Below are 20162 nucleotides of genomic sequence, written 5' to 3'. Positions count from 1 at the left end.
CACCCCGTTGTCAGTAGCCCAGGATTCAAAACGCTTCCATTTAGCTGAGTATGACCTGCGAGTGGTGTCCCTACGTGCATTCAGCAAAATTTCAGCTACTCTGTCAGACATCCCCTCCATCCCCGAATGCGCCAAGCAGTGAGGTTGAGTTTGGGTAGGTCGTGATACCAAACCCCTCTGTCGGACAGAAGGTCCAGGTTCAGTGTGAACCGATAATATGACCCCTGTGAAAGCTGCATGACATGTTGGAACCAAGCTTGTCTGGGCCAGAAGGGCACTACTAGAATCAAGTGGGGCCCATCCCTCTGGATCTTGCTGACGACCCGAGACAATAGTGGGAACGGGGGGAAGGCATAAAACAGGTGCCCTGTCCAGCGTATCTGGAACGCGTCCCCTAGGGAATGGTGACCTAGACCTCCCCTGGAACAGAATTGTGGGGCCTTCTTGTTGGTCTCTGATGCAAAGAGGTCTACGTCTGGGAACCCCCAGTCCAAAAAGATGGCGTTCAGGTAATTGTCTGCTACGGTCCATTCGTAGCTGTCGAATCGCATCCGACTCAGTTTGTCTGCAATGACATTGGTGGTGCCAGGAATATGGACCGCATGAATGAACACACCTCTGTCCATGGCCCAGTCCCAGATCCGAACGGCCTCGTCGCAGAGGGCCTTGGATGTAGTGCCCCCTTGTTTGTCCAGGTAGAACATCGTGGTGCAATTGTCCGTGAGCACCTGAACTGATTTCTGCTGCAGCGTGTCTGCGAACACGATAACGGCATAACGGACCGCTCTCAATTCTAGCAGGTTAATATGATCTTCCCTTTCCTGCTCTGACCAAACCCCATGTGCCCTAAGGGCACCACACTGGGCTTCCCATCCTACCGTGGAGGCATCAGTCGAGATTGTGATCTCAGTTTGGATGGACCCAAAAGCAACACCCCCAAGGAGGTTAGCCTCATCAAGCCACCATCGTAAGGCCCAGATAATCCCTCTGGGGATGGAATACCGCTTATTCTGGGACTCGTGTTCAAAATCATGAACCGATAGGAACCACAGCTGGAGAGGTTGCATGTGCAACTGGGCCATAGGGGTGACCGCTGTAGAAGAGGCCATGAGGCCCAGCAGCCTCTGGATAGCTGTTACGGACTGGAACCTACATCTAGAGAAAAGAGTCACCATCCTGCCAATTTTTAGTGCACACTCCCTGGGCAGAAAACCTCTGTTTACAACACCATCCAGTTCCATACCGATAAACAGTATCCTCCTGGATGGGGTAAGGTTAGACTTTGTGAGATTAACCAAGAGCCCTAACGGGGAGCAGGTGCGCATCACCTTATCTATTTGGACAAGGAGCGCATCAGCAGAAGGTGCTGCCAGAAGCCAATCATCAAGACAGGGGTAGATGGTACAACCTTGTTCCCTCAGGTATGCTATCACAACAGCCATACATTTAGAAAAAACTCGGGGGGCTGTTGAGAGTCCAAAGGGAAGCACCTGATAATGGTAGGCCTTATTGTTACAAAGGAATCTAAGGTATTTCCTATGATCAGGATGGATGGCAATATGGAAATATGCGTCCCTGAGATCCAGGACGGCGAACCACATGTCCTCGGGCATTAACTGGAGGACTGTATTCAAGGTAAGCATCCTGAACCGCTTAACGAGAACGAATTTATTCAATTCTGCTTTCTACAACTTCAGTCTAGTCTGGAAGATAGCCCCCTACCTTGACACAGCTGATTTGGCCACCTGAATCCATGTCATGGTAACACTGAGACTTGACTACTGTAATGCACTGTACATAGGTCTCCCATCTAATTTAACTCAGAGACCCCAGATGGTGCAGAATGCTGCAGCTTGATTATTACCAGGAGCTAGGAGGAGTATGAATATTACTCCCATTCTGCAGTCACTCCACTGACTGCCTATCAGTTACTAGGCTCAATTCAAAGTACTGGCTATCACATACAAAGCTCTTCATGGCCTTGGTTCGGCATCTCTCCTTATGTTCTACCACAGCTTCACTCATCTTCTCAATCTTCTCCAGGTGCCACCTTGCACATGGGCAAAATCAACAGCTGCCCATACAGCTGCTGCATTCTTCGCAGTGGCCCCCACTCTATGGCATGGCCTACCTGAAAAGGTCAGAAAAGCTCCCACTCTCCCCGCTTTCCTCAAATGAAGCAAAACTGAATTCAAGAGGGCTTTTTACTCAGATAGGAGGGCTGTATTGTAAGGTAGTGGTCTCAAAGAGATGTATCAGTCAAAGAGGCAGAGACCATAGACTTTACTACTATGTGCTACCATATACTAACTGTTGCTTTAAGTATTCTGTGTAGTAGGAGTGGGTGCTGGCCCCGATTCAGAAATCCTGAATCAAAGCTTCCCCGAAACATTCGGGTTGCTTCGGGAAGCTTCAGGGCCCAAGTTTAAAGGGCCCTTTCCCTGCCTCCTGCAAGCGGCAGGTCCCTGTAAACTTCAGCTGGCAGGGGGGGGGATTCCCCCACCTGCCAGCTGAAGTTTAAAGGGCCCCTTTCCTGCCGCTTGCAAGTGGCAGGACCCTTTAAACATCCCACCACAACCCCCAGCCCCAGCCCCCCCACCGCACCCCCACTTACCATGGCCCTGCCACTTGCAAGCAGCAGAGCCCTTTAAACATCCCATCCCAATGCCCTTCTTCCCCGGCCTCTCCCTGCCCTGCTTTTTAAAGGTTGCTCTAGGGGTGGGTTCTCCCCGGGCTCCTCCCACCACCCTCTCCCAGGGGCCATCCCTGCCGGAAGGTCAGGCCAGGTGACTGATCAGACATTTACCCTGTCTCCCAGGGATCTGGCTGTGCCCTTTGGGTCAAGAATACAGCACAAACATTCTCAGTGGCCACATGCTTGATAATCCACTTTTTAAAAATTAATTTGACCATTTTCATTACCAATGTGAAGGAAAAATTGCAACCATGCAAACCAAAAAGCATTTCACATATTATCATATACATGACAATATTTCTAATTTTCCTGGGGGGTTAACCCAATATAAAATAATTCCCAATGGTAAACAAATACATTCTGAGAATGAGTTTCCCACAAATGTTTATATGCTATAAATTTATCTATCATCATTGTAATCCAACTTTTGTTTAACCATGTATCTGCATTTTGGTTTAAGGATTTGCTCTTGTTCTCAAGGGACTTTTTGTAGAATTTTGGAATATTTTTTATTTTATATTGGACAAAGAGCTGAAATTACTTAATATGATTTAAAACAAATAATTAAAAGATGACTCACCATCCCTAGAAATATCATTTCATCGTCTCTGATTTTCAAAGTTCTCTTCAACTGGGCGTGTGCACGCCAAAACTAAAATTTAAAAGGAAGCCTAACGTGATTGATTGACCTTGGTACAATTTCCTTTACAACAGCAAGAAGAAAAACAACAAACACAGGAAGGAAAAAACAGCTGATAGAAATCTAGCAATAGATTGTTACCAGGTTGCCATCCGGGGTTTTTTGGCACTGGTCTGAATCTTTCCTGCTCGGTGGGTGGTACAGAGTTATTTGGGGAGTAATCACTCTACAAATTCATATGAACTTTGTCTTCAGCAATCTTTTATCTCACTCATGCTTAAACTTTTAATCCTTTTCTCATTTCATATAATCTTCACTAGCACAATGTATATGGATGCTCTACAGTGCACTGAAACTTCATTTTCTCTCAAATGAACATACCAGCCTTAGGTTCTACAATGAATTTATAAGAACTAGATTATCAGAAGGAAATCCTTCAGCCTGTCAACCCACAGTGATCTTTTCACATACAAACAAATTTGCATTTGATCATGTATTTGATCATTCAGTCCAATTCTGTATGAGAAGAGTTCATGATTGACCTTGCCAGCCCTGCTAGCTATTTTTCCCATCACACATTCTCTGTAACTTGATAAGTTAGAATTTTTTAAAGAGAAATGTATTAACATTTCCTAAATCATGTATTAACATTTCCTAAAGATATCTTACACAGGGATGCTCAAGTGACTTGGTGTGGTCTTATATTCAAGTGTCCTGCCTCCCTAGCAGTGCAAGTGTATCTACAATGGGAGAACAAGTGTAAGATCTTTCACTTGAGTATCCCTGTGTTAGAGCCTCTCTAAATGAGATGAATTACACGAGAACGCTCAAGTGAAGGGAAGCAAAATGTTGGCCAGGAAGCTGACTTCTTAAGACAGATCGGAAGGCTTTGTCAAATTTCCCAGAAGGGGAGGTGAAACTGACAGAGCCTTCAGGGAGCCAAAGAGGAAATAAACAAACCCCATGAGGAGTGTTATTGGCAGGCTCTTTGAGAGGCTCTGCAGAGAGGGAAATTGACAAAGCCTTCTGATCTGTCTTTAGAACTCAACTTCCCGGCAAACATTGCACTTGAGTGTCGTTGTGTAATTTTTCTTGTTTAGAGAGACTCTAAGATGTCTTGTGTAGAAAGACTCTAACAGGACTCTTCTGACAAGAGCCTGGCCAGCAGCTACTTGTCTCTGGAACAGGAAGACTTTAAGTTTCTCTTCCTGCAAGATCATTGCTCAGGCCATTCCTTGGAACTGTTTGTGAACCACTGTTCATCTTCATCCTAACAATAATCCTTGCAAATATTTGAAAAGGGTCAACAGGTCTATCCTCAGCGTACCTCCTCACACTTTGATCCTTTATTTGATCATTTAATCCTTAGAATCTTTCTCTGAGCCTATTCCACATATGTTTATCTTTGGGGTCTTTTAAACATTATAATCTCTCTCGGAATCCTGTATCAGCAACTGTTGGAGCATAGATAGAACAATGCTGGTGTCCGTCTATTCAACCATCTGTGGACTTTGGGGAATGAGACTTTCCTGCTTCCCCTCCTGCTGCAGGCCACTGAGTCCCCTGAAATATTACTCCTAGGGCGGGGGGGGGGGGGGAGTCAGTGGACAGGAACAGCACAGAGAGCAAAGTAGGCATCTGCAGTGGGAGAAATCAGTGGAAATCACCACCAGCACTTCTACAAATGGACACACTATTCCGTTGGAGGAACAGCATGGTAAGATACATGCCAATATTTTAAATAAGTTCTTATAACTATTGGGATTTCCGGATACAACCGTAGCACTTCTTGAACATAGTGGCTTGGGTCCAGCAACACACAAGAGGAAACATAAATAGAATTCACACAGTTCCACTTGAACAAGATCTTGCACGACATCTAGAGCTTTACTTCCTAAATATAATAGTGCCCAGAGATTGGCTGTACAAAATCTTGCACAAGTGGAAATGCTAATGGGATAAAATGTTTTGACTTGGCCTAAGCAGCTACCATGGTCTTCTGCTTGTGTTTCGGTCTCTGTGCTGAATCCAAACCATCGTTTTTGCTACCACTCCCTACACTGCCACTTGTGCTTTCTGCTACATGATTATCCTATGTACTTCAGCACCTACTATCTCCTGGCAAGCTTTCTGCATGAATATCTCCTTCATCAAAGCACCAGAGCTTTCATTAAAAATATCCCGTGCCAGATTATTGTTGAAGTTGTATTTGAAGACACAAACGTGGATAGCCTTGCCTTGCCCTTTCTATACACTCTTTCAGCGTGGCATTCACACGCTTTCCAGACACCGGGTACATTTGACAATTGGCTGGAACCCGCTTGTCAATTCAGAGTTATTCCCCAAAGTACAGCAGAAATATTTCTAGCCTCAACTTGGCATAAACCAAGGTTCCAAAATTTTATTTTATCAAAGAACCATGCAAGTGAGTGATGGCAACAAGCCTCAAAATTAGGAGTTTGAATGGCAAACTTCAGAGTACCCCTCCCCCGTCTCATCACGGATTGGGCCTAAGCCTCCATCCATACTTCAGGTTTAATGGGGCTGTCTTGGCACTAAACCTCCCTAGAGATTCTCTGGCAACACACTGCCCTCCCAAAGTTCCCTTTACAATGCGATGCAAAGGTTCCAACCCACTGACACTGAAGAAATCTGACAACTGCAATTTTCAGTTTCTCCACAATTAATAGGTTGAACCACAAGGAATTCCAAGTGGCAAAGGATGCTTCTAAGCATATCTGGGTGCCTTCGCTGCTGGCGGGAGCTTAAGGACAAGACTGCCTCCGTCAGCAGCCCTCCTCACTGCCACTCTTCCTTTTCTCATTGGAAGTTCTGCTGGGGAAGTGTGGAGTGACAGCACAGGGCTAGTAGCAGAATGCTGTAAGGGCGCTCCCCCAGGTCCGCCTTTTGTGCTTTCTTGGCTTTCTTCTTTTTCTTGGCCTGGAAAACTCCCAAGTTTTTGCCAAAGTTCTTTAGCGTGTTCAGAAGGCAAAGGGGGAGGGGGGAAGAACAGGAGTCCCCCTATCATAGATTTCGATAACTGATCATTCCCCATAGTCAACAAGTTCTATTACTGAGAAAAACTGGATGAATACTTTGATAAAAGTGATTTACCTTTTGAATGCAAACAGCACTGGCATCTGGGTTTGGGCCTTTCACACCATGAAGTCTTGCTAGCCTCTCTCTCTTTTCTTCAAGGTAGATTTGTTTCATGAATGTAGCCCTGAGCCGGCCCTGTCGGGCCCGCTCAGCTATTTGGATTAGTCTAACAGCTTCTTCCATGACCATGGCCTTCACGCTTTTCTTCTATTACATAAAGTTGAAGCAAAGGATAAAAATAGACATGTTTAGAGCACAGGCAAGAGTGGTTTCTTCTTGAGACCAAGCCTGCACTGTATAAAGCCCACGTGCCAATTATGACCTCCCTCCTGACTACTTCACTGAAAGAATGCCAAATACGCATACTCCAGGTCTGTCCCTCTCCTTTTTGTGGCAGCATCTAAGACGCAGTAAAAGCCCATCAAAGGTAAATGTGGGAATTGGAAAAACACCTGTGTCACTGGAACCACACTGTTCTTCCTCTCTACGGATTCAGATGTGTGTGGTTGCATTTGCATCAGCTTTTCCAGCCGGTTGTAGCCAGCTGTGGCCCACTGGTGAATGCCTCTTGTGTGTAACTTGTTAGGAGAATGAAAACCTTGTGTTGCTGTTGCCACTGAAGTCAGAGGAGCAGAGATTAGAGGAAGGAAAGAATTGAGAGACAGAGTCAGAAGAATTTGTGAGAAAGAGGAAGGCAGTAAGAGAAGGGACATGCAGTGAGCAAAATGTTACTAACATAGAACTGGGGGGAAAAGGAAGAAGGCCGGAATACTGAATCTGGGATTTTAAAAGTCTGGGAGATAGTAAACCTATCTAAACTAACCAAATGAGTCAGCTTGAGAGACGGCTATATTACTCAAGCTTATTTCTCAGGCAGCTGTAAACTTTTTTTATGAATTTTGAGGGGGAGAAATTACATTTAAATTTTGACATTAAAACGTATGTAGAGCCCTCCTGGATCACACGCCTGGTCCATCTAGTCCAGCCATCGGTTTCAAAGAGCAGCCAAACCAGTTGCCCTGGAGACCCCAACAACCAGGGCAGAGAGGCCAGGGTCTTTTCCTGATGCTACTTTTAGAGGTTTGCTGCCTCTGATTATGGAAGTTCCCTTTAATCACTATAGCAAGAAGCCACTGATAGGACAACCTTCCATAAGTATGTCCATATTTAACACTGCAATTTTTTCCCTTAAAACATTAACTGAATTTAAATACGTGGCATGAACTGACAGTGTATGAAATAGGTGTTACAATAATCAAGTACTGTGCAGAGGTTTAGAGGTTTCGTAATTTGTTATTGCTGTTATTCATAATGCACAAACTGTAAAAGATAATATATGGATGTATACTCATAACATTTTGGAATATAAAAATTAAATGAAAAAGAGATGGATATTCTGAGAGGTCTGTGCTGCAGAGGTAAGAGAGCATGCTATATAATTTAGGGACAAAAAGGCTGCAGAGAGACCTGCTTTCTGGGAGCAAACAGTCAGGTATGACTCGGTCCTACTAGGTGGGTAATAGAGATGGAAGCACCAAGGGGTCTGTGGTAGCAATGCAAGGGAAGGTAGAGTGCTGAGGTGCAGGGGGGGGGGAGAGGAGAAACAGAGCGGGAGCTGCAGAGAGTCCTGTAGTTCAGGAACATGAACAGCCGACTTGTCACAGTAATTCTGCACTGCTCCTATCAACTCAAGAAACAGCAAGAAATATCACTTCACTGTCCATTGGGAATATTTGCAGCAACGCACAACGATGCAAGGAATGTTGTGCAAAGCTGAGATGCAGACAGAGCGCCACAGGTGGGAAAGGTAAACCCGATACTGGCCTTACTGGGCAGCTCAGTATCTGGGTTGCCCCCTGGATTTATGCAGATTGTGATTGTGTTATATATGGAGATAGAAACAGATGATACTCACAGGTTCATCATCGTACAAGCCAGCATCAAGCAACATCTGAGCAAGGATTCTCTCTCTCTCTTTCAGCGCCTTCAGTTTCTCCTTAATAAAATACCTTGGGATGGGGATGTCAATGCTATCCTTTTGAAGAAAACGGAGACTTCTGTAAGCCACGCTGGCCATTAATTTAACACCTTAGCTCTACAGAGCAGTGAAAAGTGCTGAAGATACAATTCTGGGAGTGTGAATGTATGATGTCCCTAACAGTAGCCGAGCTACCATTCTGCAATTGCATGGTCTAGACCATCACTTATTGCATCCAAATAAAACCCCTGGATAACTACAGTCCCAGTGAAGAGATAACTTAAGTTACTTTTGTTACTAGCACAGGGCTGCTACTGATACAAAACTTTTCCTGGGAAACAAAATAAAAATCAACAAGATACATTTCACATAGTTTAATTATTACAAAGTAATAAATAAAAATATGCAAATAACCAATCCATTCTCTTAGGGGCATTAGCACTGGTGTTCTCCACCCGTCTGTCTGTACATGCTGCAGAATCTTCAGGGATCAGCCACTCACTGAACACATGTATGTGCATAGATTGGGACCTTACGCATTCTGTGTATGAGGAGACTGGATACCATGGAGAACTTTCCAAAGGGGAAATGCATGCCGTTTTCTTTTATACCTGATCATTCAATTTAGTTTTGGGATCTGAGGCATTCAAAACAGAAGTCTGGAAGTTCAGGGGGTGAGCTCTGTGTGCTAAGTGTGAACACGCTACCTTTTGGATTTTGAATTTATAGCAAACAGTTTTCTTAAAGGAAAACTTGCTTACATTTCCTGATGTAGAGGTGTCTGAAAAAATGTAGCATGTAGAGCTGTCTGAAAAAATGAAGGTGAGAACATGAAGCTAGAAGTTTGAGGCTTACTGGAGAAGGGTCAGCTTCAAACTCAGTTTTTGTGTGTTTACTAAGTAAACACACGGGGTAACATGCTCAGCCTCCCCAACCTTCTCCCTACACACAGCCGTAATGGTTTTGAGAGCTAAGCTACAAGTGACGCCTGACACAGGTTGGACACTTGTCAGCTTCCCTCAAGTTTTGATGGGAAATGTAGGCATCCTGGTCTTGCAGCTGTAATGGAGACCCAAGCTGTAAAGCCAGGACGCCTACATTTCCCATCAAAACTTGAGGGAAGCTGACAAGTGTCCAACCTGTGTCAGGCGTCACTTGTAGCTTGGCTCTGAGTCTATCTGTGATGTACTCCTGCTGTAGAATGGATCAGCTTTTTGCATGCCATTGGCTGCAAGGGTCTGAAAAATACACTTATATAAATACGTGGATACTAAAACGCACCGGTGAGGTTTCCAAATAAAGGGCTGAGAAAATCGGCCCTCAGTGAAGGGAAAAGGCACTGCTCAAAGTACCAGAGGGAAGTAGACTGAAGGGTCAAAAGCCCCCTATCTTTTGGAATACTACATCTAGTAAATGTGCTTGGAATGTGTGGGGCTAGGGGTGCGGACTTACAGCTTTCATTAAGGACCCCCTAACTTTTCCTTGGAAAAAGGAGCAGCTGTGTTTCTCCCACTACCTATACCATAACTTTTGGTTAAAAATGCTATCTTCTATTTGTCCAGCTCCCTGATTTTGTGGGTATTTTCTTAGAAGCCTAAATGTAAAAGTACATTGCAGTTCTAACTGGTTCCTAACCTCCCTCTTTTCTACGGATCAACCTTCCTTGGGGCAGATAAGCAAGCTATATCATCTTGATTACAATGAGGAAGAACCAAAGCTTTCCCTCTTTAATGCTGCAGTCACCACTATGGCAAAGTCCAAAATCCCCAAAGGGAAAAAGCATTCACTTTAGTTGCCCATCAGATCCCTAAAAGGACGTCATCCAAAGCTCCACTTTAAATGGGAAAAAAATCCAAACCACTTCCTGTTTTTATATACTTATTTACTTCATTTATACTCTACTTTCCCCCCCAATGGGCTTACAACATTCTCTGTCTCCACTTTATCCTCGCAACAACCCTGAAAGGTAGGTTAAGCTGAGAGTGTGTGTCCCTCCGAGCTTCCATGGCAGAGTGGGGATTGAAAACTGGGATATCCAGATCCTAGTCCAACGTTTTAACCACGTCACCTCATTGGTAAGCTGCCTTGGGCTATATAGAAAAGGTGAAGGGATACAGGTGGAAAGGTGATAGTACATGGGAAGGATTGTATAATTTATAAATGAAATGTAAGACTGGATGCAGAATCCACGTGAACCACTGCAATGAGGAGAGGGAGTGGAATGAAATCATCTCCTTCTTCCCCTTCCACCAACTGCCAGACAAGTCATTCAGCCATACCAGTAGTGGACACCTCCGAGCATGCATGGTATGTTATTCCACCGCTGCTGATGGCTCTGCTGCCAGTGGCTGTGGTTCCATATGGGATCAGAGGGGCATTGCTAGGCCTTGGCATTTACAGACTTGGCGCTAGGAGCTGGAGCAGAAAACAAGGATTGTCTCTGCAGAATGAAAAAATAAATGTTGAAAATATACTTACAGGGGACAGCTTGAGATCCTGTAAGATGTCATCAAAATAATGAAATTCCGAATACTCCAGCTCTACCATTTCATTCTTCAGCTCCAGAATACGGCCCATTACTCCGTCCAGCATTTGCCGAATAATTAAGCGCTTCTGAGGGTGAACAATTTGGTCGTAAGCAGCTTCCAAATTGCGGAATATTTGCACATACTTGATGTAGAAGGTGCCCAGCATCTGAAACACGAGAAGGCGGTCTTTCGTGGGCCTTTGGGACTTCTCTTCCATCTCCCTCTGCAGCAGGCCATTGAGGGACAGCTGGGCTTCTGCCCATATTTTATTGTAAGTGCTAATTGGGAGAAAAATAGTAACACCTTAAAACACACAGAGAAAGGGAACGCTAAATAACATGTAACTATGACCTGGTTTGTATGCCTACAGTTCTTAAATAATGTATTTCTCACAACTATTTTTTTAAAATATTCTTTTTAAAACTCAGTTCTACAAGAAAAGATTAAAATGGTGTAGAATTTGCTTCTTGTTTGGTTACCCTTACTCTGAAAGTCACTTGCAGAAGAATTCAGCTATGCAGCGTGAGGAATTAAACTTGAAAATTTTCTGAGAACATTGTACAGGGGTATGTAATCTCTTCGTGGGAAAAAAATCAGCCTGTACTGATATTTGAACAAAATGAATGTACAATTGTTACAATTAAAATAGTAATAAAGTCCCATATTTTAACAGAAACAATTATTTCAAGTACTAGATTACTATGGCATCTCAAAATAATTGCCACAAAATGTGTTACATATATCAAGATTGTCACTTTTCTATCATTCCCAGTTCCTCTGCCCTTAACAACAGCTTGAACTGGCAAGAGCTTGTATTCAGGCAGGGAAAACCATCATCCGCTGATTTCAGCAAACCAGACTGCCATTAAAGGCACATAAGCCGGCCAGGTCGTTTTTTTTCCTCCGGCAAAGAACTGGACTGCCAGTAGAACCTTGAAGAGATCACTAGCTCTATGTGCTCTCTACTACATTAGAGATCCTCTTTTTTGCACAAAACATAGCGTTAATTTATTTTAGCTGTGTTTGCTTATAAATTATATTCTCCTTTCCAAATTTGTTCAAAGAAGCTAACAATAAATTAAACTTATGGTAAAACAAAATTCCATAATAAAATCAAGGACCCCCCCCCCCCCACCTGCACTTCTTGGCTCATATTCTAAGATTGGCAGAGGAACTCTTACTGCAGAACCACCTTGTTGGCAGTCATTCCTGCCCCCGCCACTCCGCCATCATGTCTCATTCTCTAGATGCCTTCTCATGTCAGCAGAAAACTTTTTATTCTGGAAGTGCTGAATTAGAGCTCATCGGGAAATTAAATATGTTCTCTCATCCTGGCTTAAACCAAAACTTGAGTTTCCTCACTCATTATTTCTAGTGATCTAACATAACCCACTTTTTAGAAAACATATTAATAGAATATTCTTGGCATATAGTATCATACCATAAACCTTTAGTGATATCAGTTACTTCCCTCATGCTTCAGACTGCTTCTTCCCCAATTAGTTTGTTATTTACCCTACTTTATTGCACTTTTTTCTTCACTGCGAGAGAGAGAGAGAGAGAGAGGGGGGGGGGGGCTGGGGTCTCCAACCTCTCATTCATTCATTCATTCATTCATTCATTCATTCATTCATTCATTCATTATGCATAACCACTTAAGCCCTTCAAGTTCCTGACATTGAGAAGCACACCTGATTTATGACACCAGGCTTCTTTTTGCTTAACCCCTTCCCCCTCCATTTCTCTAATTTTCTGAATAAATGAGGAAAATATGACGTTTTCTTTCCACTGAATCTTAAGAAGTAAACTCTGACTCATGAAAGTTCATGGAATACATGTTAGGTTTTAAAGTGCCATTGGACTTGTTTTGTTATGATAGGCCAACATGGCTACCCATCTGGAATTATTCCAGAGAGTCTTTTAAAATTAAATCTATCCCTTGAATTTGTAAGTTTTTAATGGCTATCTATTTTAACTGTTCTGTATGAGTTTTATAATGGTAATATTTCTTTCGTGTTCATTTTTAACAGAAACAAATATTCTAATAAATACAGTAGTTGCTCATCCCTCATTCAGACAAAACTTTCTCAGAATATTTTGTTAATAAATGTCCCTTAACAATAACAACAACAACAACACTGGATTTATCTATCGCCTTTCAGGACAACTTAGTGCCCACTCAGAGAGGTTTTACAAAGTATGTTATTATTATCCCCATAACAAAACACCCTGTGAGGTGGGTGGGGCTGAGAGAGCTCTAAGAGAGCTGTGACTGACCCCAGGTCACCCAGCTGGCTTCAAGTGGAGGAGTGGGGAACCAAACCCAGCTCTCCAGATTAGAGTCCCGCGCTCTTAACCACTACACCATACTGGCCCCAAGTGATGTTTGAATATTAATTAACATTCCTACATAATTTCTCCTTCAGCAGCTTCTGTTTTCTCCAAGGTGTCTGGTGTGTTCCAAGAAGTATAATGGCATTCTTATGAAGACACTATGTCTTCATTTAAGTGCTTCATTTATGATCGGGTGTCCTATGCAAAGAAGCTGTTTCATTGTGGTCAAACTCACAAGCATCGCAATTGAAACCAAGTATCAAAATTTATAGAGATTCCTAATGAATCTGTAGTGCACGTTATGGCCAGTCTGATATTGAAAGAATAAGAATGGAGACAAAAGAGTGGGCTTTGGAAACCCATTTTGGAGGCACACGAGTGAAGTGCATTTATTCATCCTCTGAATTTGTGTAAATTTTTAATGGCCTGGTGTCTGTTTCTATTTTCACCTAGTTTCTATTTCTGAGATATAAAATGGACACCATGTTTCAGTACAACAGAAAATCCAGAAAGATGCAGAAGGTACATCCCTTTCTCTCGGGAAAGAGAAAGTTGCTGATGAGGATATCCCCACTGAAATACAAAAGTCATTAACTTTCACAGGATAAAGAACATGGGAACTATTGTAGGAGAAGTGACATTTTATATATAATTTGGGGCTACTTTGTTATATCTAGATGAGGTCCAGAAAGGGGAATCTCTGAATGGCAGGTAGAATACTACTGATCATTGGCTATCTGATTCTGGGCGCAGTTCAAAGTGCTGGTTCTTATCTATACAGCCCTAAGAAAACTTGTGGCCTGCCTACTTGAAGGACCGCTTCCTCCTCCCATCCTGTCCGTTCCACCACTTGAGGCCCTCTTCTGAAGCCCTGGTCTCTATGCCCAGGCCCGCAAAGGCAAGGAGGGTGGTGACCTGAGACTAGACTGTTTTTAGTGGAGGTGCTTTGCCTTTGAAACGCCCTCCTCCTTGAAGCTCACCTGGCGCGTCTACCTTTACTCTGCTTTAGGTGCCAGACCAGGATATTTCTCTTTACCCAGGTTTTTTAACTAAGGAGTTCTATCTTTTCTGATGTTTTATGGTCCTAGCCTGAGGACTGCTTTATCAACATCAACATCATTTTATGTGTTTTCATACCTCAGCATGTTTTTATTTATTTTGTTTTTATTTCTTCTTATTGATACAACTTGTTTTTTATTATTTTTATTGTTATCAGCCTGGTTCTGCTTTATTGTTTGAGTTGAGAACTGCTTTGAGTAGTCTGCAGAATCAGGATACAAATTTTATAAATACATTAATAACCACAGCCAACTACTTATCATTTCTAATGGCTGGAAATCTATTTAAATTGGCATCCCTCCTGGAAATGTAACATAACTTAAAGAAAAATCTTCAATATGTTCCTGGTCTTTATATATATCCACCTCATTCTATTTACCTTATATTACATTTGAATCCAGTTGTAACTAAATGAACCTTCAAAACCAGGTGAAAATAAAATAAAAATTAAAAAGGTGTGTGTGTGGGGGGGATGATTGATATTAACAGCTTCATATAAAGTTCTAATCTAAGGCTGGGATTAGCGTGGTTTTATGTATTTTGTATTATGCCATATGTTTTGCTGGATTTTACTGGATTTGTATTACGTTTTGTTGATTTTTACTGACATGAATTGATTAATGATGTAAACCGCTTCGAGTTCTTAACCGAAGAGCAGCAGTATAAAAACCAAACCAAATCAAATGAAAATAAGACAAACTAATCTATGACCTGGACATTTAAACGACAAATTTAAACAACAAATTTAAGGACAGGTTTCAGTTGTTTGGAAAAAATCCCTTGGCTCTGACAAAATAAAGGCATCCCCATATTCCTCCTATAATTGTAACATCAAACTCTGTATTTTTATCCAGAGCTGACTAGGGTTGAATTTTAAAAAAATTAAATTGCTTTCTAAACAAAAGTTTAAATGTATGAGAAAAAGGATTTATTTACTTCATTTATATTCCTCCCTTCTTCCCAATGGAGGCCCAATGCAACTTATATCATTCTCCTCTCCTCTATTTTATCCTCACAACAACCCTGTGAGGTAGGTTAGGCAAGGTGCAGATTCAAAGCTAGGACTTTGATCTTAGTCTAGCGCTCTAACCATGACATTCAGTTACAAGTCAGTGGGATAAAGATATCAGAGGGACAAAGTTAATATTATTTTCTAAGAATATTCTCCGCAGTGATAGCTGCTATAAGTTTAAATTACAATAAAGATAAAATTGAATGAGTATTATAGATATATCCAGTAGTATAAAACTGAATAAAACCCATTCTAGCTTCACTATAAAAGTCTACTCTGACTACACCTGAGTTATTGGTAGCAGGAAAATTCCTGTAACTATAAAATTTAGTTAGGAAAGAGAATGAATGAAAACATAATGTCCAAAAGGGAAATATGCATTGCAAAAGAGAGAGAGTTAAAGTAAATGTCGGTATGCAAATATAATTCAATAAAATTGTGTTTAAATGGATTATGTTTCCAAAGAAGACTTCCATAACAAAACCTTCCGTATTATTCAGAGTCTCCTTATCTTTTATAAAAAGATAAACATTGCAGGCTCAAATGTGAAAACATTTTCTTTTTCTTCCTTGAATGCAAAAGTCCAATAAAGAGAAAGATGCTAACAGCATGTAGAGAGGACATTAACACTCCATTTCCAGATCTTGATTGCAATTTCATTACACTTGATGCTTTCCATCGATTTCAATGACCTATGATTGAGGCTTCCTATGAATTTAATGATGTGTTAGTTAGCACAATGATCACTTCCCGGTAATTGCTTAGTAGGTGGCACAAAAGAGGGGTCGAAGGTCCTTCTGACATGTCTGTACATGTCAGTTTTGTCCTGTTCAGAAGGGGTAGCCAATGCAAATTGACCTACGCGGTTTTTTCCCCTTTGCAGTTCTTTCAAATGATTTTACTGTTGTAATTCAATGAAGAGCCAAATGGTTTTGCTTAAATTTTACAGACTTAATAATTTCACTCAGATATTGTCAGGTAGTTGTAGCTAATTTTAAAATTTAAGCCAATTCTAGTCTTCAACATAAACATTTAAAGTCTTAACATATCCTACATTATATAATTTGACATTTATATCATTTTACTGTGTCCATCTTATATAGACTACAGTTACATTTAGCAATATGTTTACTTAATTTTTTTTTAAAAAAAACACTTTTTAATATGATGCGTCTTCAGAGACCTACTCAAGGCGGCTCACAAAATAAAACAAGATAAAATCATAAAAACTTAAAATCAAACCATTAAAAACCCAGTCAGTAAAAACCCAAAGCATAAATGTGCATTTAAAAAATCCGTAACATAAAACATCAAGCAGCCTTGAAAAAAATTCTCAGAACACTCCTCAGGCTAGAAGCAGATTGGAAAAACTACTTAAAAGATCGAAATGCTAGTTAATATATCCATTTGTCTGTGGAAATAATAATTTATACTTTTTCTTCAAAACAACGTATACCTTGAACAGAATAAATGCAATAAGAAATGGTCAATTAAAAATAGGCTGTTAAGAACGTTTTCATAGCACAGTTGGTTATGGCTGCCAAAACCACTGCAGTGAGTACATTCTATCTGCACTCCCCTCACCTACCTATGGCAACAGAAGAAGTGATCTATGGTCCTTCGACACCAGATTTATGAAGGAGTCCATCAAGCAAGCAACCCTTAGTGTAGGAACCAGGATGATTTATTCTGCTCCCACATCATGGGCAACTTTTAATCCTACCTCAGGTCTGAAAGATACTTGGTTGTTCACCTTCTGAAGATGCTGTTGTGTAGAGGGATGCGAAGACTCAGAAAAATCAGAGAGGGGAGCTTTTTGCCAAGGCCTTTTTCAAATGGAAAGATTGGAAAATCTGGAGAACCACTGATAAGAGATGTTTATGAAATTTTTATTTTAAATGACTGAAATGCTTTTTAAGACAAGGTTTTACTAACTCAAAATATATAGCATGAAAGTCTGCGGCCTTTAAAGAAATCCCATTGGAAAAATGTATAGTTTAGGGGAGCACTGGATAAAAATTTATCTTTGGAAACGAGTGAAATGTGCAAAGACAGAACAGGACGCAGCTGCAGTTGAATCTCGCTTTAGTGCTGCATGAATTTGCAGTTTAGCATGTAGAAACTAAGGCATTTATAATTTGGCATTTATAATTTTCAAATTCCAAAAACATGCCAATTGATACAATTTCATATGCTAAGAGACTGGTAGGTTTTATATTGTTAAAGCAACAAATAGGTTGAGGTTTTATAGCACCCTGGCTAAGAGAGGAAGCTGTGCCCAAGAGAAATTACCAGTTCAAATTTAGTCAAGCCATTCTACCTCAGTCAGGAGATAACAATTCTGCCCTACCTAATGGGATTGTGGTAAGGTTACAAAATAAAGAATGATAAGGATTTGGTTTAAGTGAGTTGTAGATCAAGTCAAGCCTGAATCCTCCCTAGAAGCTAAAATGATTAAACAGAGGCTATTGTAGTTTGATCACATCATGAGAAGACTCAATGGAAAAGACAACGATGCTAGGAAATGTGGAATACAGTAGGAAAAGAAGATGACCTGAAATAAAATGGATTGAGTCAATAAAGGAAGCCACAGTCTTTAGTTTGCAAAACCTGATCAAGGCTGTTAAATAGTAGGTCATTTGGGAGGTTTTTATTTCATAGGGTCGCCATAAGTCCAAAGCAAAGAAAGCACACAACGCATACAATTCTGGCCTACCTAACAGGATTGTGGTAAGGATATAGATTAAAGAATGATAAGCATTTGATTTGATCTAAATGGGTTCTAGATCAAATCAATCCTGAATTCTCCCTAGAAGCTAAAATGACCAAACTGAGGCTATTGTACTTTGTTCATATCACAAGAAGACTCGTTGGAAAAGACAATGTTAGGAAAAAGAGTATGAGAAGAAGAAAACCTTAGATGAGTTGGCCTTACTCAATAAAGAAAGCCACGGCCTCCAGTTTGCAAGATCTGAGCAAGGCTGTTAATGATAGGATGTTTTTGGAAGTTGTTAATTCATAAGTCAGAACTGTAAAAATGTATCTTTGTGTTTTTTTTTCTTTTCATGATATAAAACTCCCAATTTTTCTTTAAAAAGTGGTTGATGGTCCATAACACATGACTCTGGACTACCTAAAAGGCCTGTAGCAGTGGAAAAGAGCATGAGTCTAGTATCACCTATAAGACTAACAAAATTATGAGATCAATGGATAAACAGCTGGAAAATCCACATGGTATTTTATTTCTATATATGACCTCGTCGGCTAGGCTTTTATAGGCGCAAAAAGGGAAAAGTACAGTATTGCCTTCAATCAAGGCCTGGATTATGAAAATGACGGCGTTAGCGGAGATGACTAAACTTACAGCTCTGATTAGAGATAAAACATTGTCTGTTTTTTTGGTTTATTGGAATCCCCTTATTGACTTTCTGCGTGAGACAAGGAAAAATGAACTTCTGATTTGTGGATTTGATTTTTAAGAAGATAAATTTAGGAAAAATAAATAGAAGGGGGGGGAAGTATTGAAAAAGGTGAATTTCAGAGATATCAAAACTAAAAGTATAATGTTTGTTAAAATATGGTAGGTGTAGAAAAATATGGAAAATGAACAATGTATTATTGTTTTTTTGTTATTTCTAATCTTTCTTTTTTCTTTACTTTTTTTCTTTTATTTCTTTGCCCCTTTTACTGGGCTTTTAATCTTACTAATAAAATAAAATTTTCTCTCTCAAAAATAAATAAATAACAAAATTAGTGGTAGGGTATGAGCTTTCCTGAGCCACAGCTCACTTCTTCGAATACAGAAAGCTCATACCCTAGCACTAATTTTGTTAGTCTTACAGGTGCTATTGGACTCTTGCTCCTTTCCAGTGCTACAGACAAACGCGGCTACCCATCTTGATCTAAAAGGACTGTGGTAAGGAGAAAGAATGATGAGGGCTCTGAAGGCTACACAGATGCTAAGTAGCGCTAGACGGGGGTCGTGGTTTGAGAGGTTCGAGTCCCCCCACTGCCATGAACCTGGCCGGCTTGGCCGACCTTACAGGGTTGTTGTGAGGCGAAAGCGGCAAGGGGAGACGCTTGTGCGCTGCCTTGAGGAGCGGGGAAAGAAAAACGGAGCCGGTGCAGGAGCGAAAGGGAGCGCAGCGCTGTCTTTGGCCCAGCGGCGGATTCGCTCTCGGTTCTCTCCCGCCAACCCTCGGCCTCAGCCGCCGACTTACGTGTGGGACATGGCGCTGCCCCGGCTCCTGCTTCCTGAGGGGAGGCCGGCGGGGCCGGCGGGGCCCGAAAGGCGAGCAAGAGAACCGCGCTGCCCCCTCCCTCGAGCCGGGCGCGGCGTCCGAATCCCCGCCGGCCGGCCTGGCGGGAGCGCCGCGGGCCTGGCGTGTGGGGCGGCGGGGGTGTCGCGGCGGGGGGCGCCCGCCTCCTCCTCCCTTCTCCCGGGCCTAGGCCGGCTCCGTGCGGCGGCGGCGGCGGCGGCGGCGGCGCCTCCTCAGCAGCTCCTTGGCAACTGGACGCCGGGCCTGAAGCGGCCTCGCTCTCCCCCTGCCGGGCGGTTGCTACGGGAAAAGGCCGAGGAGGAGCCGCCAACGCCACCCTCAGGGCTGTTCGCTTGAGAAGTTCCTGGAAGGGGGGTGTGGAGCCTGCGGAGGAGGGGACCTCAGCGGGGTCTACCGCTATACAGTCCACCACTCTCCAAAGCAGCCATTTTCTCTAGGGCAGCTGAGCTCTCTAGTCTGGAAATCCGTTGTAATTGTGAGAGAGCTCCAGGCTCCAGCGGGAGGTTGGCAACTCTGTCTTCTTGTGGGCTTACTCCC

At 42.2% G+C, this 20162-nt stretch overlaps 1 protein-coding gene across 1 annotated transcript in view; it reads right to left on the bottom strand.

Moving 5' to 3' along the window:
- Positions 1–19772, bottom strand: part of IQCA1 (IQ motif containing with AAA domain 1) — a 125440-nt gene extending 105668 nt beyond the window's left edge. Inside the window, exons 1-5 of the mRNA XM_054980748.1 lie at positions 19566–19772; positions 10891–11218; positions 8350–8469; positions 6450–6641; positions 3276–3347 (exon numbers count right to left, since the gene is read on the bottom strand). Coding sequence (XP_054836723.1) covers positions 3276–3347; positions 6450–6641; positions 8350–8469; positions 10891–11218; positions 19566–19576 — 723 coding nt within the window. The 5' untranslated portion in view covers positions 19577–19772. The remainder of the gene's footprint in view (positions 1–3275; positions 3348–6449; positions 6642–8349; positions 8470–10890; positions 11219–19565) is intronic.
- Between the last annotated feature and the right edge of the window lie 390 nt (positions 19773–20162).

The sequence above is a fragment of the Eublepharis macularius genome, chromosome 1, assembly GCF_028583425.1.
Source record: "Eublepharis macularius isolate TG4126 chromosome 1, MPM_Emac_v1.0, whole genome shotgun sequence".
Taxonomy (NCBI): domain Eukaryota; kingdom Metazoa; phylum Chordata; class Lepidosauria; order Squamata; family Eublepharidae; genus Eublepharis; species Eublepharis macularius.
The sequence above is the reverse complement of the archived record's forward strand: the minus strand, read 5'-3'. Positions and strand labels throughout refer to the sequence as shown.